The 26497-nt window shown below is 41.6% G+C and overlaps 1 protein-coding gene across 3 annotated transcripts; it reads left to right on the top strand.

The window, feature by feature from the left end:
- The first annotated feature begins 3572 nt into the window (after positions 1-3572).
- On the top strand, positions 3573-25181 carry LOC112142843 (solute carrier family 13 member 5). Of its 3 annotated transcripts, XM_024266442.2 has the most exons (13): positions 3580-3849; positions 11082-11210; positions 11285-11421; positions 13789-14021; positions 15246-15392; positions 15888-16071; positions 16609-16731; positions 16810-17022; positions 21265-21368; positions 21444-21565; positions 23485-23646; positions 23900-24037; positions 24117-25181. In XM_024266442.2, the coding sequence occupies exons 1-13, from the start codon at positions 3736-3738 to the stop codon at positions 24243-24245; spliced, it is 1935 nt and encodes a 644-aa protein (XP_024122210.1). In that variant the 5' UTR covers positions 3580-3735; the 3' UTR covers positions 24246-25181. The 3 variants fall into 3 exon arrangements, with proteins under 3 accessions (XP_024122209.1, XP_024122208.1, XP_024122210.1); XM_024266441.2 differs by having other exon boundaries at positions 3573-3849; positions 13789-13997; positions 21265-21565; XM_024266440.2 differs by having other exon boundaries at positions 3574-3849; positions 21265-21565.
- The last annotated feature ends 1316 nt before the right edge of the window (positions 25182-26497 follow it).

Here is a 26497-nt window from a genome sequence, read left to right as displayed (position 1 = left end):
CACAGAACTTTTAGACAAAGTACCCAGTTCAGCAGAATATCTTTTATTTTCCTTTTAGCTAAGGTCTAAAATGACTATAATTCATTACATCAAACAGAGATTCTCAGAAATGGACTTTACTTACGCTTAATTATCTTTAAAAATGTCCTCTATAGTTAGAAAAATTATGAAAGAAAACAAAACCAAAACAAAACACTATTTTCCTTGGATTAGGTCAGAGGTCGGCAACCTTTAAAGGTAAAAGAGACATTTGGGCTCATTTTCTACTGATCAAGACCTAGAAGGAGCCACATAGTCTTACTTTAACCTTTAGGGACCTTTTTTAAACTTTTTTAATATGTATTATGTCTATTTTTTGGCATGAACAAACGCAAAAGCATAAAAAGAACCCAGCATCTTTCAAAACTGTTTTTTTTTATTTAATATGCTTGACAGAAGCTTCCAAAATGAAAGATACTCTGTGCCAAACAGGATCATCTTAGTGCAGCTCTGGACAGATAGTAACCAAATATTGTGCAGCATAAGATAATATGTGCTTTTATCTCATAAAAGATCAAACATTTTACCAAAGTTTTTCTTTTCATATAAAATCTGTTCATTCTGGAGGTAGAGTTGATCAAACAAGACGTCTTCAGGTCAACAGGATGTAAAAACCTACATAGTTTATCATCTATGTGAACCTCAGACATCAATTTATACATTTAACTAATCTAAATGTAATAAATACTAATTAAGTAATCCTTACTTTAAAAATTTGCTGTTATACTTTTCTTTATTTATTTATTTTTCTTTTACCCTCTTTGTCCTCAGCAGTCTTACTCTGCTGGGTTTTGTTATGTTATGTTTGGGGTTGGACCTTGGCAGTAATCTTTTAGAAAATACACTTAGCTCTTCCTTTAGAAAATGTAGCTTTCAAATATATACAATGACCGAATTTTAAAAAAGGGATATTTTTCTATAAATTGCAACTTTAACGTCTTTACTTTTGATAGAAGCAGATAAAAGTTCCTTTCAAAATAAAATAGAGTGTGTAAAACAAGATCCTCCTGCTGCAGCAGATTTTGAATTTAAAATTCAAGAAAACAAAGTCAAATATGACATTTTCCTTCATTATCACAACAACTATAGATACTAGGGTGCAGCATATTTTAGAATGTGCTCAACTCAACTAACTAATTTAATATTTATTAAAATTGTTAGCTGCTTCAATGTCCAAATTGACACACCAGATAAATCTGGCCTTTTGTGGAGGAAGCTCAAATTTGCTACCACGGGGTCCCCTCCTTCAGAAAAGAACATTTGCCAGGAGAAAGATCCAGAAATGGCAGCCATTTTTAAAGATGGCAGCCACACAGTTGCTACAAACACATGTGATTTTTTGCCTGTCTCTGCATATATCTCATATAAATGTTACATTTGGGGATTTTCTCCTGACAAACTCTGAAACAGTGGTCTTACAGCTACAAATACAACAAATTTGGTGCTTTCACACAAAATGCATTTTGATAACCACTTTCACTAAGACAAGCAACCTGAAGGTGCTTTCACACCGAATGCGATTCGAGCGACAAATTCGCTGCCTGACACCATGGCTGCATGTGGGAGGAGCTACCATCTCTCTCTGTGGATATCTCACCTCCATGTTTGGGTTTTGAATATTATTGAAAGATTTTCCCGGTACAGGGGGCTGTGACTGTATGACAGTCACTTCCTCTGTGTTTCTGTGTCTCTGTGGCTGAGCTTTAAGGATCACTGTCTATTATTAATCTGAAGGAGTGGAGGTAAAATTAGGAGACCCTTTTCCTTTTTTTAATGTCTCGATGAAACCCGACCTGGCAGCCTCCACAGCGTCTCTCTATCTGCCAGCATATCAAGTGAGTGAGCTCCGCCGCGTAGGTGAAAGCCGGCGATCTGTCCAGAGTCTATCCCACCTTCACCCCAAAGTAGCTGGATGAGCTCTGAGAACCTTCGGCTCAAACAGGTAAAGGAAAAAGATGAAAGTTCAGAACAAAAACACTCGCTTTAGATCAATATTCTACCCACTGATCGGGTCACTGAAAACGTCACGTGCCCAAAGCCGAGTTCCTGATTGGCTGATGCGACGCAGCGACCTGTCAAACTTCAGGTATTTACATTTTGGCTGTGCTGCCCAATGCGCTCCTCGTTGCTCAAGTCGCACTTCAGTTCGCCTCAGAGCGCTCCTGTACCATTGATCAACATTGGAGCTCTCCGCCTCTGCTGCGTGAATTGCGTTCGGTGTGAATGCACCTTGAGAGTTCACCTTCATTGAAACTGCAACCCCTGGCAGATTATCTACCCATCAACACACTCTGAGTCCTGTGAATTCCTGTTTCCTCACTCTTTCTCTGTTTCCAGAGAAGAGGCTGGAGCAGCTGCTTTAAGACCCACTCTGATGAAATGGTGTTTTTGGTGTTTTTAACATTTTCTTGTGGAATTTCTTCCAGGATGCAGGACATATATAAAGACAATTGAGTTTTAAATTGCATTTCTAATTTTTTTTTCAAATCGTGAATCAAATCCAGACGCAAAATGCTTTGTAAAAAAAGCTTGTCGTTATTGCATAGAAGCTATAAATAGACAAATAGATCCATGAACGTCTTTGTTTTCCTCATCGGAGCTGGAATCTGGATCAGAAATGTATGACTGGATAGAAATGATATTGATCACCTGTTATTACACTGGTAATGTTGGCTTGGGGAAGTGAGGGACTGTAGGCTTACGGGAGAGCAAGTAAACGGATGGGTGATGGGAAGTGGGGGCGGAGTACCCCATGCAAACAGTCCCACCTAGAACTCATTTCTGATGAACCCCTTGTTTTTCTGCAGAAACGTTGTTCTAGAAAAACGTTTTTTTAAATTTATCCTAAAAACATCACAATAAAAAAACTACTGAGAACACTTTGAAAATAGATCAACAGATGATCAGACTTGAACATGTGGGATCTTCAAATGTGCCCCCAACAGAGGGCGCTGTAAGCTCAGGAGAAAGTACACCTGCCTGCGTTTTAACTGTCCCAGAGATTCTACTGTCTGCAGATGCATCAAACGATGCTCCAGCTGCAGGTAAACCTCTGTTCCACCTGGAGCTGCAGGTTCTTCTCCTTCAGATCCGTCAGACTGTGACTTACGTGAAGCCAGATCCCTCAAAGGAAAACAATGAGAATGTTCTTTATGTCAGAACATTCCAGGAAAAGTGTAGATGCTGGGATCCATGCTGAGCCGCTGAGATACTGAGACATGAAGCCTTCCTCTCACAGGTCAGGGGCTGGTTCATGAAGATTCATTTCTTCATGAAATTGGAACTCAGCTCAGTGCAGGGATGTCAGGATGAGGGCGTCCAGCCTCAGCAGGAGGGCAGCAGAAGAGGCTCCAACCAGCAGCAGCTTTGAACATCTCACGTTTGTTTGAGAGTGACCTTCAAAACTCACAGTTCAAACCTGCAGTTTGTTTCTTTAGACGCACATCGGTCTGTCCTGTAGGTGAAAGGTCAGACGGCCTGGTGCAAACGGCTGACGTCCGCCTCGGTGTTTGTTCAGGTGAGAGCGTCTAAAAGAGAGAGAGAGATCCACATAAAGTTAATCTTTAGAGTCGGCCGTGAAATGCATCACAATTGAGTTGGGAGAGAGACACAGACCCTCAGCAGAGAAACAGAAGAAGGTCTCAGCAGCAGGATCGTCCAGCTTCATCTTCCTCACCGTCTTCCTCGTCCTCCATCATGTCGATTCTTCCTCTGCGCCGTAAAATGCTGCAGCAGGTCTGGAGGCTGAGAGGCGTCTTCATCCTGGTGTGCAGCCCGTTCCTGCTGCTGCCCATGGCAGTCAGCACCCCGGTGAGCCCAAACGCTACTGCACCCTCCACATGACAACTAACCAGCTTACCTGACAAACCGGTAACCTATAGTAACCCAATGATTCACGAGTTATATCGTCACCTGCAGCCAACAGTTTAACTATTGTTAAAGCCACCAGGTTTGTTAAACTGTTGCTGGAATTTCAGGGTCGTCTGGTGATAAGTGGACTAAACCTCAGTTCAGTTTTACTGAAGGATTATCTGTGAGTAAAGATGATCAACCACGAAAATCCAGATTATATGCAGTCAAAAGTGACATATAAAGCTTGCATTTTATTGGTTCACTGACAAACTTTGTTGATTAAAGTTTAATGTTTATTTAAACTTGTTACAGATTAGCTTGTATAAAGAACTGAGTTAGTTGACATTTCAGTTAACACATGGGGACCTGATCAAGACAGAAACTAACCACTGGGGTTAACAACAATGACAGTTTAGAAGGTTAGCTGAGCGTTTACCGGAACAAACCTTAATTTTGCTCTTCTACGCTTCAGATTACAGCAGGAGCTGCTTAAACACTAAGGGTGTGCAAAAATCTTGATATTGCGATATCTAGTCCTGCAACTGATTCTCGATGGGGTCTCACCAAGTTTTCATTTGAAGAGGCTGTTGGTCAGGGATCACCAAACTTTTTCTTGAGAGGGCCACATAACTGTTTTCTTCTCTGATGAGGGGGGGGGGTTTGTAGGTTAACAGAAAAAGTGAAACAACCACAGCCTAAACGAGAACATTTATGGTTTTCCACAAAGCCACACATAGCCAAATTATACAAAATTATTTTCTGTAATCTTTCCAGAAAAAAATAATAATAAAATAGCATAGCATTACCTGTGATAGATTAATACCTGAAGATGCTTAAATTGATTGCTAAAAACACTGAAGCTAAATAAGATTTTAGCGAAGTGCCAAATTAACCGGAAAAGTTTAAAAAATGTTTAATTAGCCAACAACTAGCATGTAGCTGAAATATTAGTTAAACTTCAAAATAGCCTAAAAACCAAAAAGTCTAAATTAGCCAAAACAGCTAGCATGTAGCTGAAATATTAGCTTAATGCCAAATTAGCCTAAAACACTGGAAAAATGTCTAATTTAGCCAAAACAGTTTGGGGGGGCTGGGGCAAATATGGAGGAGGGCCGTATCCAGCATTTGGGCTGAAATTTGGGGGCCCCTGAAATCTACTGGAATGACGTTGATCGTTTTAACGATAGAAATTCTACGGTAAATAAAAAGTTAAAGGGTTAAATGTCATCATCCAATCAGTGATATCCCATAAACCTGCCACGTCTGGTTTCTTATTGTGCTTCATTTGACAACATTTCATTATGATACAGGCATTTACTGTTGTTTTTCAAAATTATTATTATTATGTAGTTTAATTTTTTTTAAATGATCTTTTGGTTTCTGGAATTTAGTTTGGTTTTCTAAATTGTGATGTTGCTTTTTTTAATACTAGTTTTGATTTTTGGAATTGTGATGATCATTATGCTTCTGCGATTGGCACTTCAGGGCCTCCGTATGCGTGTCCTTTGATGGCCTCGTCTAGTCAAAAGGACATACACACAGACGGTCTGTTACTGGCTCTTTAATAATGAGACTAAACTAAACTTTCAAAAGATTTTTAATGTGAAATCCCAGCAGCCTCAGCTGCATCACACCCACACAAAGCTCACCTTTAAGATGTGAACAGGTGAGTTATATTACCTGTGATCACCACACCCTATAAGCTCAAGGTGAGAAAATCGCTGTCTAATTTCTGGGCAATTCACTACAACCAAAGGACAACTTTAAATCTGCTAAAGTCTGGTATAGTCACCTTGGATTCCTTTAACCTTTGACCTCAGGAAAAACTACCCTTTACTACTTTATTTAAGACTGAACATCAACAAAAAGCAAATAAGACCTAAAATATGAAAATGTTTGGACTCTTTCATTGGAGTACTTTCTATTGTTTTTATTAATTTCTTCAACATTTTAGTCAGATATCTGGATATACAAGAGATTTAAAATAAGTTTACGTTTTTATCTGCTTAAATTCTTAGTGATAAATGTCATCAAATGTGACTTCAATGAATACTTTGATAATAATGTGAACTAGTTGTTCTTAAACTTTGGCTTCTCAGCCAAAACTTTGACATCAAACGTTCTCTCAAAGGAGTGTCACTGACTCAAGAATAAACCAGGATGGAGTGAAGTGAAGGTTTTTGCTCTGAAGTGCAGCAGAAACAGGGATGTAGTTTCACGTCAAAGGCTCCTGAATGAACCCTCTTGTGAAACGACGGTGGTGTCATGCAGATGAGCAGCAGCTGCTGTTTGAACGACAACTGTCATTCACAGTTTTCAGTCACTGATTGACCACGGAGTGGAAGGATGACATCGTTTTCTGAGAAGAGTCGGAAAAACAATTCAGAGGCTGGAACAACCAAACAGCCGTCTGTCACAAGGATTCTCAGAGTTTCTGTTCCTTTTTAGGATTTCTATGTCGAACTGTCAGTTTTCTGTCAGTCAGGAATCTCTGGAAATGTGATTTTGTCCAACAACAAACCAAGAAACATGGTTGAAAACCTTTCCATGACTTCATGCTCTTTCAGGCACATTTTAGGGTCATTTCACAACATTTGTGCCCTTCTGACCTTATCTACAGAGCAACACAACAATCGTAAAGTAAATGACTTAATTAAAAAAAAGCATTTTGGACTAATACATATTCACTTTTCACTAATCAAATGTGAAAATCTTAAATATTGTGTTTTTTGAAATAAACTATTTTCTACCCTTTCCGTTATTGGGCCTCTCATATGTCTTATCTTACGAGACACTGAGCGAATATGAAGCGAAGGTTGATTCCACCGTCAGGCCATCCTCAGCAGAGAACGAGTGAAAGGTCACTCACCTGACAGACCACGTGAAGAACGTGCATGTCACATCAGCAGCATCCAAGTTCACAGCAGGAATCAGGTATTTGTGTTTGTTTTGGAAGAGGAGCTGTGTGAGAGTTTGAGTCTGAATGCTGAACTCCAATCAAAGTTTCCCAGAAAGCCACGACTCGTGCACGCTCCTGCTGCGCTCACAAGCCTGTAACTGACAGACGTTTGCACTGGACTGACTGATTCTGGACTGCAGAACAGATCTGATTCTGTCAAATCTGTTCTGCAGATTTCCTACACATCCATGTTAGCAGCTGGAGGCAGCCAGAGCAGAGAAGCTGAACCAGCAACCTCCAACCCTGCCTCTCCAGAGCTCCATGGACGGCTGTTTTTCAGTCAACCTTGTTCCAGTCACTGCTGGTTAGCTGGGTTGAATTTTTGGTTGACTAAACATACCTATACCAAGTTAGGAGGTTTTCCTCCAAATTCTCTAATACTGGTACTTGTGGAAAACCACCCACAAGTACTAGACGCAGGGGTGGCCAACCCTGGTCCTCAAGAGCCTCAACCCTGCCTGTTTTCCAGCTCTCCCTGGACTGATTGATGCTGACAATTGAAATCAGGTGTGTTCAGTCAATCAGGATGTGGAATCATTTACGTCAACTAATCAGCAGGAAGCTGGTCAGGGAGAACTAGAAAACAGGCAGGGTTGAGGCTCCTGAGGACCAGGGTTGGCCACCCCTGTACTAGAGGGTTCGGTGGAAAACCAATGGGGCTGTGGCTCTGATCAGGTCTTTGGAGAGACTGTCTGTGCATCTTGGGGTTTGGCGGGGGGTGTTAATATAAATTATGAAATTAATTGCATTGTTGTTAAAATTACAGTCCTACTTGAGGTTGCGATGGAAGTGAGGTCGTCATTTTCTGTCATCATGCAAAGACTACCTGGAGTATTCTATTGTTTTTTTTGTTTTACTGTGTTTTAATTTGACATTTTTATTAGTTTATTAAGCTCTTCAATTTTGTCCAGTTGTCGTATGCTGCTGGATATGGAAGTGTTTATGACTCATAATTCAAAATAAAAGTCAGTATTGGGAATGTTTTTTCATTTTCACAGTTTACCTGCATTACTTATCTCTTAAATGAAATGAAAAAGCAATTATCAGAACAGCTTTTTGTTTTTCTTGTTCCTCACCGCTCATCCTTGTGACGTAATTAAAATTATAAAGAAAAATCATTTGACATTTCATTTTCAAAAAGTTCTCTGGTAAATTTGTACCAAAATTCAATTGGAAACAGCAAATTTGAAAAAGAAAATGGAATAACCGAGATGCTTTTTCATTTTCACAATATAACTGCATCATTTGTCTCTTAAATAAAATGAAAAGCAATTCTCCAAACGGCCTTTTCATTTTCCTCATCATCACCACTCATTCTGTGACAAAATTAAAGTGACAAAGCCAATGAAAACTGCTTTTTTGTTTTCACATCAAAGTGTCTCATGAATCAGTTCAAGTTAGCAGTTCCACGGAGCGCACCACAATGACGTCAGCGCTCGCTCTTCTGCTTTGGTTTGTGCTGGCGGCAAACGACATGTCATTCTCTTCTACTAATATAGAGAAAAGGAGAATTTGAAAAAGGAAGGAAGAGGAAGAAAACAAGCTCAAAGTGGTGATTTATCTTTACCAATGACGTTTTCATTTCATTTAAGAGACAAGTAATGCAGTTACATTGTGAAAATAAAAAAGCATTTCCAGCATTGACTTTTATTTTGAATTATGAGTCACAAACACTTCCATAGGTGGACAGTTGAGTTTTCTTTGTCTGAGATCATCCATCCATTTTTCAAAATTTGCTCAATCATGTATGGGGTCACATGGTTGCTGGAGCCTATCCACCTACTGTTCAGAGTGAAGGTCAGGATCACGGAGGACAGTTTTTCAATCCATTCCAGTGCCATACAAAAACAGACAACCACACACAAACTCACACCTAAGGGAATGTTTAAGTTACCAATTAACCTATGAAGAAGGTTTTTGGACTTCACACAGAAAGGTCCCAGCTGGGATTTGAATCTGGGCCTTCTCTCTGTAAGGCAAGAGTGCTAACCACTACACCACTGGGCAAGTCTGCCTGGAATTGGTTAACAACGTTTTTATTCCATTCCACTTAATATTAAGGCCCAAACTAAGAAGTAAAGCAAGCATGAACGATGGCAGTAACTGAAGCCCAAACTGGAATGACTGCAAACAGTCTATGAGTCGGCAGTGGACAGTGACACAAACACTAGGGTGTCAAACTCAATCACACCTTAGGTCAAAAAAGATAAATATTTATTAAACACTCTAAAATTAAATTTTTAAAACTTTAAAACTATAACTTTTTGTCATGATTATGAACTAAATATATAGCATTACCTGTGATAATACTAGTGTGAATGCTGTAAGCTGAATGCGGCCTCTGAAAATGCTAGTGCTGATAGCTGAAGATCAAGTCAAGTCAGGTTTATTTGTGAAATATGCTGAATATACAAGATATCAGCAAGATGCTAAAATTGATAAACGCTGAAGATGATAACTGAAAACGCTAAAACTAGTAGCTGAAAACGCTGAAGCTGAGAGCGGAAAATGCTGAAGCTGATAACCAGCTGAAAAAAAAGCTGAATGCCAAATTAGTAAAAAGAACATAAAAACAAAAACATAGGTGAGCCAAAATAGCTATCACGTGCTGAAAAATAGCAAAATTTCAAAATATCGTAAAAAACTGAAAAAAACCTAAATTATCTGAAACAGTTAGCGTGTAGCTGAAATATTAGCTAAACTCCAAAATAGCCTAAAAAAATCTTAGTGAATGCTAAAATAGTCCAAAAAGCTAGAAGAATGCTAATTTTTAAAACTTTAAAACTGTAAATTTTTATTTAATTATGAATAATAAAAAGGCAGGAATATTATTCCAGAATAAATCAACTTAAACCTTAAATAACTTTCACTATTTTACACTCCATATAAATATATTTTGTCAAAATTTTACAAGTTAGAAATGAGAGCAAGATAACATCTGTCCATTCATAATTGGTCAAATAAAATGATCTGGAGGGCCGGATAGAATTACCCCGAGGGCCAGATCCGGCCCCCGGGCCTTGACTTTGACACATGTAAACACAGGCTATCACAGAGAACTGGACTAAAAATAAACCATGGAATTAATGATTTCACAAGTAAGACGTAAACTACGATTAAAAAAACAAGATTGGTGCATCCTTTTCAAAATACTAAACTATTACAGTTACTAAGGAAGGGTTAGGGTTATGTTTATGGTTAGGGTTAAACCACCAAATGTTATGCTGTTTCTGCAGCTCACCACTCCTCCAGGAGAGTGATCAAATCCATAGAAACATTTCACACACCTAGAAGCGTGACAGATAATTGGATTTCAGCTTTAAACTTTATTTTAATTTAAAAATTCAGCCTTGGATGGACTTAAAATACGTACAATCAATGTGCATCTTGGCTGGGTGTATCCTGTGTGACCAACATGAATTTCTATCATTTTTTGTGTTGTTGCACCTAAACACATGCAAATAACATCATCAACAACTAGAAGTTCAGCTAAAGCAGAAGCTAAAACCTAATCTCAATTTAAGATGTAAACCAAACTCCAAACACACAGTGGACGAAAAAATTATGGGCACCCAGCCCCCAGTGGTCATTGGTGAAATTACAACATGTAGGTTGATTTCCTGGCTGCAAATCAAAGAACTGAAAGTGGGGGGGGGGGCATGGACCAAAAACAAAGCTACAACAGAAACTAGTAAGTGAACTAAAACATAAACAACCCAAACGTTAGATGTGTTAACTAAAAAAATAATTTGATGGCTAAATAAGAGTGTAATGAAAATCCTCTGAAGAGACATTAAAGGAGATGTACAGCAGTTTTATCCGTGCAGTCTTTGTTTACATGGAGGCAATTCAAAATTCTATACAGAGATCCAAAGTCTACAGAAACATTATACCATGGGACTGGATAGAAAAGTAAATATTCAGCTGACAGACAGTTCTCATTAAACTCATTTTACTAAAATGTTTTTATGTTATTTTTTGCTACAAAAAAAACGCAATCCAGGTTTCAGACTGTCTACATCTTTGAGTACATACAGACAAAAATCACAATAATAAAATCAAACTGCACTTTTTGCTTCCTATTGAGAAAACTCATGTTAGTCCTGTAATGTATCTAGTTCTCATCTCTGCTGAAAGCAGATGACATTGTGACACTTTCATTTATACCTCGGATTACAAAAAAAAGATTAGAACTTTCTTTTTTCTTCACATATGTTTTTCATGTGTGCAGGAAGCGGCCTGTGCTTACGTCATAGCCCTCATGGCGGTGTATTGGTGCACGGAGGTGCTGCCTCTGGCGGTGACGGCGCTCCTGCCGACCATCCTGTTCCCCATGCTTGGCATCATGGAGTCCAAAGACGTGAGGCTGGAACCACACAGAGATCTCAGTTTGACTGTTTCAGAGTACCCAACCGTCTGACTGTTGCGGCTCAGGTGTGCATGCAGTACCTGAAGGACACCAACATGCTCTTCGTGGGGGGGCTCATGGTGGCTGTGGCCGTGGAGCACTGGAACCTACACAAACGCATCGCACTTAGAGTTCTGCTGCTGGTTGGAGTCCGTCCTGCGCTGTGAGTTCCCATCCATCAGAGTTTGCAGGAGTTTTTGCAGAAGTTTCAAGAGTTTTTTCAGATCAGTCCACACACATGCCAATCAAAATTTGACATGAATAGAGACATGACGTTTCTGGAACCAAACTGTAGATACATTTATTCCAGTATTAGGTTTCTTCCATTCACAACCTCCTATCTCCTGAAACCAGCCCCCGGTGACCATTTAAGGAACTGCAGCACTTGGTCCTTCCAGTTCTGTGCTTTATTCTGCAGATGCAGGGGCTTTGTGTTGCGCCTCCACCTACAAACACATTCCCCTCCCCAACTCGTCACATATTGACGCTTGGTTAAGGGCCCTTCCGCGTTACTTTTTGATGTTTTAGGTGTCCCCAACTCGTTGTTTTTTGACGTAAAGTCAAGGGTCCACAAACCTCAGTATACAGTACTGAATGCATTACCAGATGTGTACTGGTCCTCGGGACGCGTCCAGTACCGGTACCCTAACCTTAGCTCGGTACTGGTTTACTGGTTCACGTCTGGTTCGCGCCCAGTACAGCCTCTGGATTGGCTCGCTACTCTAGCCAGCCGCCCGATGGACAGTGAAGCTCGCTAGATCGCTACAGCAGAACTTGCCAGCTCAATACAGTAGAGCTCGCTACCTAAATACAGCAGAGCCTGCTAGCTCGATAGAGTGGAGCTCACTATCGTGATACAGCGGAGTGCACTAGCTTGAAAAAGCGGAGCTGGCTGGCTCAATACAGCAGAGGTCGCTAGCTCAATACAGCAGAGGTCGCTAGCTCAATACAGTGGAGCTAGCAACAGTGAAGCTCACTACAGCGGAGATTGCTACAGCAGAGCTCACCATCTCGATACAGCAGAGGTCGCTAGCTCAGTACAGCAGAGCTTGCTAGATCAATACAGCAGAGCTCGCAATCTTAATACAGTGAAGCGTGCTAGCTCGCTGCCGTAGAGCTTGCTAGCATGCTACATGTCCACTTGGAGGCTGGCTAGCATATCAAGCCAACCCACTGAGTGCCCACTCAAGCCAAAGTGAGCAAACGCATGTGGGGCCACCACAGAAACTGCAGACAAACCCAATCGGGTTCCACATTTTCTGCCAATTTTTAAACCAAATGGGCCCACTTAGTCTTGCTGACTGGGTAGTACTGAGTTTGGGTACTGTGCAGTATGCGTCACTGTACTGGACTGGTTCTGGTTGGTGACGTTTGATTTAATGGGAACAACCAGTACGTCAAAGAATGACGACTTGGGGACACCCAAAACCTCAAAAAGTGACACGAAGGGGTCCGTGACCCAACGTCAATATGTGACAACTTGGGAGAGAGAATGGGTTAGCATCTATAGACACAGAACCTAACAGAATCTAACAGCCACTGTTGGTCCATTTCACAGGGTTGTTTTTAATTTCTTTTAGCCTTAGTAGAACCGCCTCTCTCACCTTCATGAAAGTGACTGTATCCCTGCATTGAGCAGCCGCTCTGCCAGCTGGTTTGTCAGAGGTTCATTTTTCAAACCTTTCTTTGTACTTTGGGGTAAGATATTTCCTAATGAAATACAAAAAAAATCATTTTTTTTTTAATAAAAGTGACTGCCAAATTAAATGTTCTTGGCCTCAGTTTGCTTCAGCTATAACAACAACAACATTTTGAACACAAAAACTCCACATTTTAGGATCCCAGACCTTTAGGAGACGTTAGCATTTGGATTTCTTTGCACCTCCAAAGATAAACATTTTAAATGTCATATTTAAGTTGCCATTAAAGCTGTAAACTCACAACAGTGAAAACAGTCACTTGTAGATTAATAATTAAATTGAATAATTCAGACCTTAAACCTTAACACTTGGTAACCATAAGGATTCTTCAGTTACTTATTCACTGGATCTTCTGGTAAATGAAAACAGTTGTAGCTTCATAGTCAACCATTAATACCAGTGGAAGATCCTGTGATCACTTACAACAGAGAAAAGCTTTCTCTGAAGTTTGTTCCCAACGAGGTTATTCAAATCAAGAAGGTTTTCTGTTTAGTTTCATTTAACAGAGAGAACATTTTAGAGCCTACAAAACCTAAGTAACAGAGTAACGAGGGTTTCTGTGGTCCACTAACTTTAATTTATTACCAAAATTTGAACTGCAATTCAGTATGTTCCTCCGTTACTGACAAAATAATCTGTTACCTCCAACACTGACTTCAAGACACACCTGCTCTCCACTTACGATGCAGCTGCTCCTCTCTGCAGCCCTCCACGGGTCAACCGCCCATGTGGGTGCATGTGACTAAAGCTTCTGTTCTTTCTGCCTGAACCAGCATTTCATTCCGCGTTTCCTATTGGAGCGTCTGATTGCCCTGTCCTTTTGTCCCCAGCCTGATGCTGGGCTTCATGGGTGTCACAGCCTTCCTGTCCATGTGGATCAGCAACACAGCCACCACTGCCATGATGGTTCCCATTGTCCAGGCCGTCCTGGAGCAGCTCAACGGCAAAGTGGGCCCTGCAGCCTCCTCCAGCAGCCAAAGCCAGTCCCCAACTCTCCAAAAGAAACATCCCGAGACAAGGTCCAGCATACCTCCAACCAGTGAGTCGGGTATTTCAGAAGAAGGTGAGGTGAACCTCAGCAGGAAGCTTAGCTTCAGGTTAGCTGGTGTGATTTTAGAAATGTGGAAACAAATATGAAACTATAGAAAGTCTTTCTGAGTTAAACTCTCAAAGTGATGCAGAGGAGATGAAAAATTAAGAAAAGAATCATCAAATCTTCATCAGACTGAAGGTTTCTTCATGTTAATAAACTTCTTGGAAAAAGAAAAGTTTTAAAGTGATGCTGAAGCAAACCTGCAGCTCATTAAACAATTTATAACTGATCCGACTGATCGGGGTACAGGAAGTGAATGGGGGCATGTATCATCATAATTTAGAGTGAAAACCTCCTTCAATCAGCAAGGATTGAAGATGACACGTGGCCGGGTCTTTCACCATGACAACCATCCCAAACACAATGCCAAGGTAACCGAGTAGTGACTTCACAGGAAGACTTACAGGCTAGTATTTTAGCCTTATGCTAACTATTTTGGCTAAATTAGACATTTTACCAGTTTTTTAGGCTAATTAGCATTTAGCTAATATTTCAACTACATGCTAGCTGTTTTGGCTACCTTTGGCTTTTTTTTATTTTTTTTCGGCTATTTTGAAGTTAAGCTAATATTTCAGCAACATGGTCACTGTTTTGGCCAATTTAGATTTTTTTTTCCTTAATTAGGAATTTCGCTAATGTTTTAGCTAGTTATCAGCCTCAGCATTATCAGCTATCACCTTCAGCGTTTTAGTTACCAATTTAAGCATCTTTAGCTATTATCACTAGCATGTTCAGCAACCACATTCAGCTTACAGCATTCACACTAGCACAATGCTATATATCTTATATATCTAGTTTTTTCATGTTTTGGTATTATTTTTTATGAAGAATACAAAAATGAATTATTTAAAATTTGGCTATGTGTGGCTTTCTGGAAAACCGTAAATGTTTAGGCTGTGATTGTCACACTTTTCCTGTTGGCCTACAAACCGACCCCGGCCCCCATCAAAGAAGAAAACGGTTACGTGGCCCTCACGAGAACAAGTTTAGGACCTCTGCTATAGATGATTGTCTGAAATTATTTATGGAGGGCCATGAGATGAGAAGATAGTCCACAAATTTCCAAGCTCCTAAGATTTCTAACAAACAAGAGGAAAATCTTCTGCTCTGAAACCTGCATGAATCTTTGAAGCCATGATCTAAAGATGTGATAAATATGATCTGATCTGGGTTTAATCCTGAATGTTCCTCCAGCTGTGAGAGGACAGGTGCAGACGCCAGGCAGTTCAGAAGAAACCAAACTGTCACCTGGGCAGGAAGTGATGTCACAGGACCCCAAAGATGAAGAGGCTGTAAAACCAACACCTCAAGACAAACCCCCATCAGACCACAGCAGAGCAGGTTAGTCCACAGAGAACCGAGAAGCTCAGGACAGACGGCGTTCAGCAGCGGCTTCTGCTCTCAACAGAAGGTTCTAATGTAAATCAGAATCCTCTTTAATGAAACATCGGGAAGTTGAATGTTCAGGTGAATAATAACTGAGATCACGGAGATATTTACGTAATTATCAAAGAATAAAGACAATTTCCATTCTGACATGTTTGTAAAATTCCTTTTGGATAATATTAAAAGTGACAATGTGGCATAAAAGCTTCAAAACTTTAATGAAAAAGAAGCATGTCATTAAGTTCACACAGACAGGTGAGCCGTCTCACCTGTAATCCAGAGTCAGAGTGGTGCTGTAACTCAGAGAGCAGGACGCAGACTGTTGGTTAAGGGTTCAATACCCAGGTCTGTGGGTCACTGTGTTCTTGAGCAGGGAGACTTTTATCCTCCCAGTTAAAAAAACCTTCAAAAGCAGTGAGACGATGCTGACCCTCTCCCCTCTGGTGACAGTGGTCCTGAACCTGGGAAACGCCGGCACCGACACGGAGCTGGAAGAACTCACCGACGAGGAAGACGAGACCAGAAGGGTCAGCAAAGGCCTCCTGCTGTGTGTGTGCTATGCTGCCAGCATCGGAGGGATCGCCACCCTGACAGGAACCGGACCAAACCTGGTGCTGGTGGGACAGATGAGCCAGTAAGAACTGAAAACACAAAGATCCAACTTCCTGTTCACTGCTGGTCTCACAAGATGGGACCATTTTATCAGCTTCTGGTTGCTGCTTGAACACAGGAGAGCTTTGGTTCTCACAGCACCAACCAGTGCCCAATTCCACCATCCAGACCCGCCTCCTGCTTCAACCGGGTCAACGTCACCAGCAGCTTTGCTGTCAGGAATGGGTGCGAAAGAACTAAATGTGCTCGAGACAGCTAAAACCCTTGATACATTAACTTGAACATTAAAAAACCACAAATTAATGGAGCAAAAGTGAGACGAAATTGATGACCTGACGGAAACTCAGACGCTTAGATACACTGAAGGTGATAAACTAAAAGAAGATCGTCAACAGAACCAGATGGGTCAGACAGGACGACAAACACAAATCCTACATGATGAACCAAGAAAACAGCATCTTAGTCTAACTCCATCCTGCTGAGTCTCCAGCTTAATGAAAAAGCTGAAATGAATGACGTTTACGTGATAGAAACTAACAGATCCTCATGTCCATCGCAGACTCTTCCCACAGAACGGTGATGTCATCAACTTTGCATCGTGGTTTGTGTTCGCCTTCCCCACCATGGTGCTGATGCTGGCGCTGGCCTGGTTCTGGCTGCAGTTCCTCTACATCGGCAGCAAGTGAGTCTATTCTTCAAAGGAAGGCTGGAGATGTTGTGACCATGGTGACGTCCTTCAGCTCTGCTTTCTCCGCTGCAGCCTGTGGAGCATGTGGGGCTGTGGTTCGGTCCCGTCTGAGAAAGAGAAGGCGGCATACGAGGTGATCAGGGAGGAGTACGACCGACTGGGGCCCATGAGCTACGGCGAGGGCAGCGTCTTGGCGCTCTTCGTCCTTATGGTGGTGCTGTGGTTCACCCGAGATCCCCGTTTCATGGATGGCTGGGCCACCCACACCTTCAACGCCAACGCTGAGTGAGTAGACGCTGGCTGCAGGTTGAAGCTGATCTTCATCCAAGAGAAGAAATAACTCATTTTTTCAGATTTTGAGTCAATATTCTGAACAGGACCACATGAGGATCAATCAGAGTCTCATCTGTGTAGAAACCATTGACTGTAGAACAGACCTGGACGGACTGAGTGTCACATTGTCTATAAAAAATGGCTCACTTTCTGCTCCCAACAGATGAACTTGATTCAGTCGCCATCTTTTGCGATGCAGTCTGAGTAAAAACTATCACCAATCAGGAGTGAGCTTGTTGCAAGGCCACGCCCCTACCAGCTGAAAGAGGTTAAGAGAATCTGTCAATCAAATGTAAATACGTTTAAAAAAAAAAGAACTAATATAAATAAATGAGGATTATAAAAAAAAACGTGTTAAAAGTGAGAGATAAAACAGGTTTGGAAAATGGATGGATGGATGTTAAAAAAAAAAAAGCATCAGATCAAGAATGGTTATTCTGACCAATAGAAGTTACTGAGTGACAGCTGCTTATTTCTCTATAGAAGTTGGCTTCTTGGAATCAGTGGTTACTTCCTGTTTGGAACACAAAGCGGGAGTCCAGTTCCTATGTACTGTCAATGGCAGAAGCAGCCTTTATCTCGGTCCAGCATGAATGTGTGGTCTCACATCTTACAAACATTTGTAAAACTATAGTTTTCTTGTTCTGCTGCTCCACCTGTTTCTCAGGGTGTTTTCTGTCATCATATTTACTATGTATAAATTAACAGGCTTCAGACAGGTGTAAAGAAAAACCTGGAAATCTTGTGAGCTCAGAAAGGGGTGGGGCTTGTGGCAAGGGTTCACAGGGCTCAGATGACCCCAGACTTGAACTAAAAATGCATAAACATGAGCCTTCATGGCAAAAAGTTAAAGAAAAAAAATACTAATGAGCAATAGATGATGGTTCTTCAGATGTGTTTTGCATTAAACAGTCTTGTGGTTTTATATTAGAACAGGAAATCTGTGAAACAATTTTTTTCATATTGTTGACACATTTTTTTGGTTGATTAATCTCTGGAGAGCCGCCGTCCACATCATTTTTATTGTCAATAAACGTCATTTTTTGGATTATTGTACCACAGTAATGAATTCTGCTTAACTGGGGCCTGTGACTATAGGAAATAATAAATCATATCTTACAAGAGCTCAGGTTTTGAGAGGATAAAAAACATTTTTTTTTTTTTCGAGGACATTTGCTCATGTCTCTGCATCACCTCGGATGGTTTTAGATAGGTCCTGGATGCAGGTGAGACAGCATAAGGAAAGCCTCAGAGGGTTTTATCCTCAGCTTTTTTTTTTTTTGAGAAGAGGTTTGTCTCTTGTTTTATTTGGACAAATTCAGAAAGCGACCTTTAGGAGTTTTGAGCCAACATGTGAGCGTCTGCCTGTCCAGCAGAAGTGCTGCTATGAATAAATCTGTCCCACTGAAGTGGTGAGATTTGGAAACTCTGATGCATGAATGAACTCAACCTGCACTTTGCTGCAGGCAGCAGGTCATGAGCTGTGAACAAACAGGAACCAGAGGTGAGGAACAAACACTGGAAACGTGTCCTGGGTACAAATGTCCGGGTCTGACGGTGTGGACACAGGTCAGCCTGGGGGGTCGCTTTCATGTTTTAGCAAGATCTTATCAACCAGAACTAGGTCAGTGTGCAAATCTGCACCACAAACAGTTCAGTTTAATTCACCCTCAATTCTTCAACCAGCCACAGAGCATAAACATAAAAATTCAGTGACAGATTTCAGGGAGAACAAGGAAGAGCTTGAATTTCGGGCTAAGAAAACTCTGCGAAGCCGTAACCTTTGTTTCTCTGAGAATCAGTGGAACAAGACAGACCCAAAGTCCATAAACGCTCAACAAAGCCTCAATAACACGAGCAGTCCAAAGAAGATCCACGGATTGAGAGGAAATCCCAGGAAAGCAGCGACCCCATTACCAGGTCACTGACTGAGGGTTCTGATCCGGATGAAAGTCGATCTCTGGGAAACCGTGATAGAAATCTGCTGATGTTTCAGCAACAGAATCACTGCAGAAACATCACCAACAAGTGAAACTGAAGGCTGAAGTGGGACGAAGGAAAACTGACCAGAGTTTACCCTTAAAGGGTAACAAACCCTAGATCAACTTTTTTTGTCTGTTGACCCCTATAAATGACCCCTTTTAAAATTCTGTCTGTTGGTCATTGCCAAATTTTTCGACAAATTAAAATAAACTTGTTTAATTCTTGTAAATGTGGTAAAAAAAAACGTCTATGTGCTGCCCCCTACAGGATGAATCGAGGTGTTACTGTTGAATTTCGTGACTACTCAAATCATTTAAGTCCCACATCATTTCAGAAGTTCCAAGTCTTTGGAGCTAAACTAGGGAAATAAAACGAAAGAAAAATACTGGCTCTTGGTCAAAAAGTTTGAAATTTAAAATTTTAGTTTTAAAATCTAAAAACGAAACATTTGAAGCTGAAAATAAGTTTATTTTGGAATAGCAAAAAGTGTCTAAGTGTATCTTAATTTTTGTTTTTTGTTCAGACACCAAAACACAATATTTTTTTTCAATTTGTTTCATTTGCGTTTCAAATAATACTAACCCAATTTAGCTCCATACACGTCATGATCTGCAGCTCCGTAATGAGAACAGTCCAGTTCCCCAGCCCCACCCCTCTAAAGGGATCATCACATTTTGGTCAGCCTCCAACTTCCCTGTTTGGTTACCCTCTAAGAAACGAGGGAAACATGCTCTGGACTGAAGCAAAGTGAGTTTAGTTGGCCTTGTTTACCTACAAAATACATTCACCTCAATGTGTTTAAAATAAAATCAGCCTCCTCCACTCTCAAACAGCTGCCATGAATAGAAAATGAATAAACACTGAAAAGGTTTCTGACACCAGCCTGTGCGTATTTACGTATAATCTTATGGGGCGGGCCGGCCAAAATTAAAATATATCTGAATTTTTACAGGTCGCCGTGTCATTTCTACCAATCAGGAGCTCAGCTTTTGGCACGAGACGTTTTCAGGGATCGAGGAGAATATTAATCCAAAGTTAGCTTTTTTGTCCTGAACTTTCACCTTTTTTCTTAACCCAAGCTGTGCAATAAATACATTTTATTTCTGTCTTTATTTATGTCTTCTATATTTTCTAAGTGAGATATCCACAGACACTGTTCCTTAGAGCAATCATCCTAAATCCATTAGCTGGTAGCTCCTCCCACATTCGGCCGCTGCGTAAAGCTTAGAAACACATTTTTTGACAGGCAACAAGCAGCAAATTTGTCTTGCGGCGGAAGAGGAGTGGGGCAGCCCAGTTTGTTGCGTAAATCGCGTTCAGTGTGACTGCACCTTTAGGTGTGCTGAGGTTTTTAATTTCTATCTTTGTAAAACTGCTGCAGTGTCTACTGGTGGGCAGCAGGGGCTGCATCTGATGAAGTTCAGCTTGTGACCTCATGACCCCGCAATGCAGTTTTTTCTCCACTGAAGGTCAGGCGGATTTTTCATCAGTTAACTCTATAACATCTGAGGCGTCGCCGGTGACCCTTAAAAACAAAATCTTTAACATACTGTAACTTTTTGTCGAGCCGTTTTTCTCTTTCAGAATCTACTGGAATCCTATTAGCGGTTGAAAAGTTACAGTAAATGAAAGAACACAAACACTGGAACTCCGGTGTTAAAGGGTTAATGACTCACCCTGTTTTCATGAAAGAGGACTTTCTGATAAGAATAGATGTGCAATCTTTGTTCACAGAGGGAAGTCCTCGCTTGGAATCCGGTTCAAATGTTCAGAGCTGGATTTGGACGTGTTCCCATCTGTTTCAGGGTCAGATTTTGAGCAAACAACCACCGCTCCATCACCACAAACTCTTCGTCATCCACAAGGAGTTTCACAACATCTCTTTATGTGTATCAAATGGAAGTTTCTAGAACCCTGGAAACAGAAGTTCAAGATTTAACTTGACTCTCTTCTGCTCTTTATTACCCTGGATCTACACTGTTTTGTTGGAAACTGTAAAGCTGATGTTTACCTGCAGCTAAGCTTAGCTAAGTCTTGTTGACTTTTTGACCTTAAAACTCTCCATCAAGTGTTTGTTGACTTTGGAAGAAAAAGGAAACTCAACCAGACGAAAGAAAGCTCTGTTTCCATCTGAGCTGCAGGGTCTGAAGTGGATTGCTGGATGCCGATTGGCTCAGACAGAACAGGAAGTGAGATGGTGTCTGTGTGCAGGTTCGTCACGGACGCCACCGTGTCGTTGTTTGTGTCCATGCTGCTGTTCGTCCTGCCCTCAGAGCCGCCGCTGTACCTCTGCTGCTGGAAGAGCTGCGACTCAGGTGAGCAGCGCTGCAGCCGAGTGGCACTCCGCCTCCAACAGGTTCAGACAGGTTATTGTGTCTCTGTCCAATCAGAGAGCCAGGCTTCTCCAGGCCCCGCCCCTCCTCTGCTCACCTGGCAGGTGACTCAAAAGAAGATGCCCTGGAACATCGTGCTGCTGCTGGGAGGCGGTTTTGCTCTGGCCAAAGGAAGCGAGGTGAAGCTTTTCTTTCATTGCTCCATCCTGCTGATACAAGGTTACTAAATTAGCATTTAATTAATTTAGATTAGTTAAGCTCATAAATTTATGTCTGAGGTGCACCTCAAAGATAAACTATGTAAAGGTTTTTACATCCTTGAAGACTTGTAGAGGTCTTGTTTGCTCTAGCCGTCCTCCAGAACACAGCGATTTCAAACACTAAGCAAAAGTCTGATCCCTGACGAGTTTATGCTGATCAGAGCTGCACTGTGATGATCCGGTCTGGCACAAGGCGTCTTTTATTTTGAAAGGAAATCATGTAAGCTTCTATTAAACGTAAAAGATGATTTCACATAAATCATATTTCTGTTTTTATTCATGCCATAAAAGAAGCATGCCAGGTTTGGGCTGCCAAGGCACTCGCCTTCGACTGCCACCCAAACCACATTGCACCGCCCCCTACTGAGCCCTCCTGCAGGTGGTGGGAACCTCAAATCCATGAACAACAGTGCAGTTCTGTCCTGGTCTTAGAACAGTGGACCAGCTCTACACCCTCTTCAGGGTGCTGGAGGGTTTGTGGGAGTTCGCTCATCCAGTCCATGTGTGTTTTGTGGATTTGGAGAAGGTGTTGGACCACGTTCCCTATGGTGTCCTATGGAGGGTGCTCTTAGAGTACGGGGTCCGGTCTCTGTATGACTGGAGCAGGAACCAGTTGAGGTGGCTCTGGCATCTGGTCCGGATGCCTCCTGGACGCCTCCCTGGAGAAGTGTTCCCAGCATGTCCCACTAGGTGGAGGCCCCGGGGAAGATCCAGGACACACTGGAGAGACTACGCCTCTCGGCTGGCCTGGGATTGTCTCGGGGTCCCCCCAGAGGATCTGGAGGAAGTGGCTGGGGAAAGAGAACTCTGGGTATCTTTGCTTAGACTGCTGCCCTCACGACCCGGTCCTGTATGAGCAGAAAAAGATGAATGGATGGATGGAAAAGAAGCATAATTCATATTTATTATTTAAAAAATACATTGTAATGAATGCACAGTAGTATCTTCTTCTGGGTGACTTTGATCAGTACAAAACAAGCCCAAATGACTATTTTACTGTTAAATGGTAAATGGCGTATACTTGTTTAGCGTTTTCTACCCTCCTTCGAGGGCCCAAAGCGCTTCACAGTCACAGACCCATTCACACATTCACACACACATTCACACACTGGTGGTGGCTCCGCTGCCGAACACTGGCGCCAACCTCCCACCAGAGGCAATTCGGGGTTCAGTGTCTTGCCCAAGGACACTTCGACACATGGGCGGGCAAGGCGGAGTCGAACCAGCTCACTTCTGATCGGGAGTTGACCGCCCTACCGCTGCACCACGGTCGCCCGGTTAAAGGTTGCAGAGCCCTGATCCGGACTTAGTCTGCTTAATTTGGTCCGGATCGAGTCTTGTACTTTGTGCTTGGTCCGTATTCAGGCAACCAGACCTTTTTGTTCTGAACAAAAGCTGGTTAAAAAAAAAAAAACATGTGACCAAACATCTCCTCAGTCATTGGCCAGGATTTATGATGGCGAAGCAAGGCAACAACCACATCTCAGTCAGTTGGTGTGTCTCATTGGTTGCTACACTGTTTACATGCCATAATGCCTGGCGTCAGTGCCCGTTTTGGTTCAGTTGTTCCACTCCGAGCACGGAGCGTACTCAAACTTAGAGAGAACTGGAGCTCAGTCCCATTGGTAACAAACTAAAACCACCTTGAAAGATGCATGGGTCAAAGAGCGGCTCCTGGTCTTTGATCAGGGTGTTCAGACTGAAAATGTATTCCAGATTATCGGGGTAAATGAACTCTAGTTCACTTTGAGTGAATCAAATGTTTCCAGTCTGAATAACCTCTTTAAAAACTGTTTTTTCCTGATGAACTTTTTTTATTTTTCATCTGCGGCTGTCAGGTGTCCGGCCTGTCTCATTGGCTCGGTACTCAGATGACCCCGCTGCACTCCATCCCCCCGTGGGCCATCGCCATCATCCTCTGCCTCCTCATCGCCACCTTCACTGAGTGTGCTAGCAACGTCGCCACGGCAACCCTCTTCCTGCCTATTCTCGCCTCCATGGTAGCAGACAAACAAACACTCTCACAAATGAATAATCTGCTGATAATCATCAACAGCAAAAAACACAAGTAAATGGGCAGGGACACTTTTTGCCACCTTTAACTTTATCGTGGTTAAATGTGTAAATAACAACAGAGGCTTTTAATCTGAAGGATCTTGTCTTGTTTCTCTGCAAAGCTACTGTTTCCGTTCACAAACTGTTTTTGGATGTTTGTTTTGTAAACTGTGCTGAGGTCTGTCCCTTCTTGTGCAGTCGCAGTCCATAGGCATGAACCCGCTGTACGTCATGATCCCTTGCACCTTGAGCGCCTCCTTTGCCTTCATGCTGCCAGTGGCCACACCCCCAAACGCCATTGTCTTCTCTTCTGGGTTCCTCAAAGTGTCTGACATGGTGAGTTCTGCTTCTGACCTGAGTTCAGGTCACATGCTGCTTCACTGCTGTCGTGCTGACTGCACTGCGCCCCCTGCAGGCAAAGACAGGCGTGGTCATGAACATCATTGGGATTGGCTGCATCAGTCTGGCCATCAACACCTGGGGGCGTGTCCTGTTCTCTCTAGACTCCTTCCCTTCGTGGGCCAATGTCACCACACCAGAGTAGAGCCAACAACCTCCTACCAACCCAGAATATGGTGTTTGAAACACGGACTCAGTTCTTTCAGCTTCTCCAGAGATCCACAAAGTTACTGAGTTATTGAAGGTCAAACCTGCTCAGTCACATTATTTATGAGTGGAAAATAATAGTAGATAACACAAAGAGCAAAAACAATCCACATTTAATATAAACTAGCAAATAAAAACAGAACTTCTGACCTGTCCGGAGTGAACCCCACCTTCACCCAACCAGAGCTATGTTAGGCTCCAACAACCCCGTGACCCAATGAGGGATACAGTGGGTTAAGAAAAGGGACGGACGGATGGATGGATGGATGGATGGATGGATGGATGGCAAATACAAACATTTTAATAATGAAATCTAAATTTCATGCAGATCTATTTGGTTTTGACTTCCCTCACAGAGACTGTGTGCCTACATGACATTTTTAAGTAGAAACTGTAGAGAAGTATAAAAGTATTTACTCAATTTACTGTTCACAAACCTTTTAACCAAAAACGATGGACAAGACTTTACAGTTTTTAATCTAAGTGTCTTTTTAAAGCAGCAGAAGAAACCTTCTCTAAAGTAAAACATGTCTATTGTTCTTAGAGGACAGTGAAGTTCTCAGTGAACCTTCATTTCAGCAGCTCAGTCAGTTCAGAACCAGTTCACTTCAGGAAATGAAGTTTGGGTTGGAGCCTGTTCATGTTTTCTCATAGAAACCAGTTTCTCCGAACTGTGAAGACGTCTTGAGTTGCAGTGGTTTGAATCTGTGGATTATTATGGAGGTTTTCAGTTATATATAAAGCTATTGAGGTATCTGTTTGTGTGTGTTTATGTGTGTATGAATGAGTGTGTTGTGTACATATGTAACTTCCTGTTTTGTACAACCCTGTTGCTAACTCCTTTACTTGTTAATAAAACATTATCACTCAAACATGTAATGAGTGTTATTTTCTCATAGAAAATGGTTTACTTCCAACTCAATTAAATCAATTCTGTCACCAGATTTTTGCGATATGGATGGCTCCATGTTGGAGCGAAACGTCTCAGTGATTAGTCTGAGTCAGTCTGAGTCGTCGTCAGCTGGTTGGAAGGCCACACCCCTATCACATGAAAGCAGGTTCAGAAGAATCTGTCAATCAATATTTCAAATGTTTGACCTGAGACCACCTACTTTTATTGAGGCATCTGATTGGTCAGTTTATAACTTGTGACAAGAAAGAGATTATTATCAAAAAGATGTTCAAGAAAGAATTGCACTAATTCTTGCTCTCTCTAATTAGACTGTCTATGACAGACACACAAAATCACTGCACACAAAAAACACTGTAGCTAGCTGGAATATGTTAAAATAGCTAATTATTTTATTTTAATCTCAAGAATTAAATATTCACTGAAATTATTTTTTTAGCATAATAAAACTATTCCATAGCCAGGACTCAAACCCCGCCATTTGAAATGGAAGGCAGCTTCAGTAACAACTGCATTAACATTTGTTATGTTTCTTACAGCACGGTGGATGATTTGACAGGCATCTCCAGTGTTTGAGGTTTAAAGATTTCCGTTGTTAGGGGTGTAAAAAGACGAAAACAAAACTGTATTATTAATAACGAGTCCCTGGATTTGAGAGTCACTCAAATACAAATGACTTGGGAAACGCCAAGCAACCGACTCGTCCTCCAAATCCTCTCCCGACGTATATAACATTCCCTCTGGATTAATCCAGATTCCTCATCTACGGGATCCTCTATGTATGAACACGCGGTTTTGGTTTCTGCGTGGTGGAAACGTCCAGTCTCTAACGTGAATGTTCTCAAAATGTTAATGAGGAAGTTCTATTTGAACATCCTTCACTTTAAAAGGGGGTGTAGACCCCAGAGAACTCTGAGTTTCCTGAAGGAAATCTGCTCCAGACCAGGTTACGTTCTCAGTTGCCATAGTTATTGATTCTGAGTTCATCTTGGTGAAACGGGTTTGGTTTCACCCACTTTCATTGGTTTAAGTTATCTCAGTTTCTGAAACTGAAAACTCCTGAATTTGGAGTTAACAAACTCAGAGTTTCAACAAAAGCTGCTTCTTGAAATGGGCCCCTGGTTTCTGTCTTGAGTCTCTGAAGTCCTCCAAGATTTCCCTTAAAAACAGGGAGGTCAAACTCCAGGCCTGGAGGTAATTGGTTTTTTCTCTCCATATAATAGAGTAAAAACAAAAGCGAAGATATTCGTGCTTATTTTTACGTTTATTTTCTGTCTTTG

Source organism: Oryzias melastigma, linkage group LG14, assembly GCF_002922805.2.
Source record: "Oryzias melastigma strain HK-1 linkage group LG14, ASM292280v2, whole genome shotgun sequence".
NCBI classification, from domain to species: domain Eukaryota; kingdom Metazoa; phylum Chordata; class Actinopteri; order Beloniformes; family Adrianichthyidae; genus Oryzias; species Oryzias melastigma.
Note: the sequence above shows the minus strand (reverse complement) of the source record. Positions and strands in the feature narration are given on the sequence as shown.

What these genes read in the sequence shown, in the direction of transcription:
- LOC112142843 (XM_024266440.2), top strand. Translation starts at nt 3,736, where the DNA reads ATGTCGATTCTTCCTCTGCGCCGTAAAATGCTGCAGCAGGTCTGGAGG. An exon ending in ATCAGACCACAGCAGAGCAG is followed by an intron (nt 15,393 to 15,887) that starts GTTAGTCCACAG and finishes CTCTGGTGACAG; the next exon opens with TGGTCCTGAACCTGGGAAAC. An exon ending in TTCCTCTACATCGGCAGCAA is followed by an intron (nt 16,732 to 16,809) that starts GTGAGTCTATTC and finishes TCTCCGCTGCAG; the next exon opens with CCTGTGGAGCATGTGGGGCT.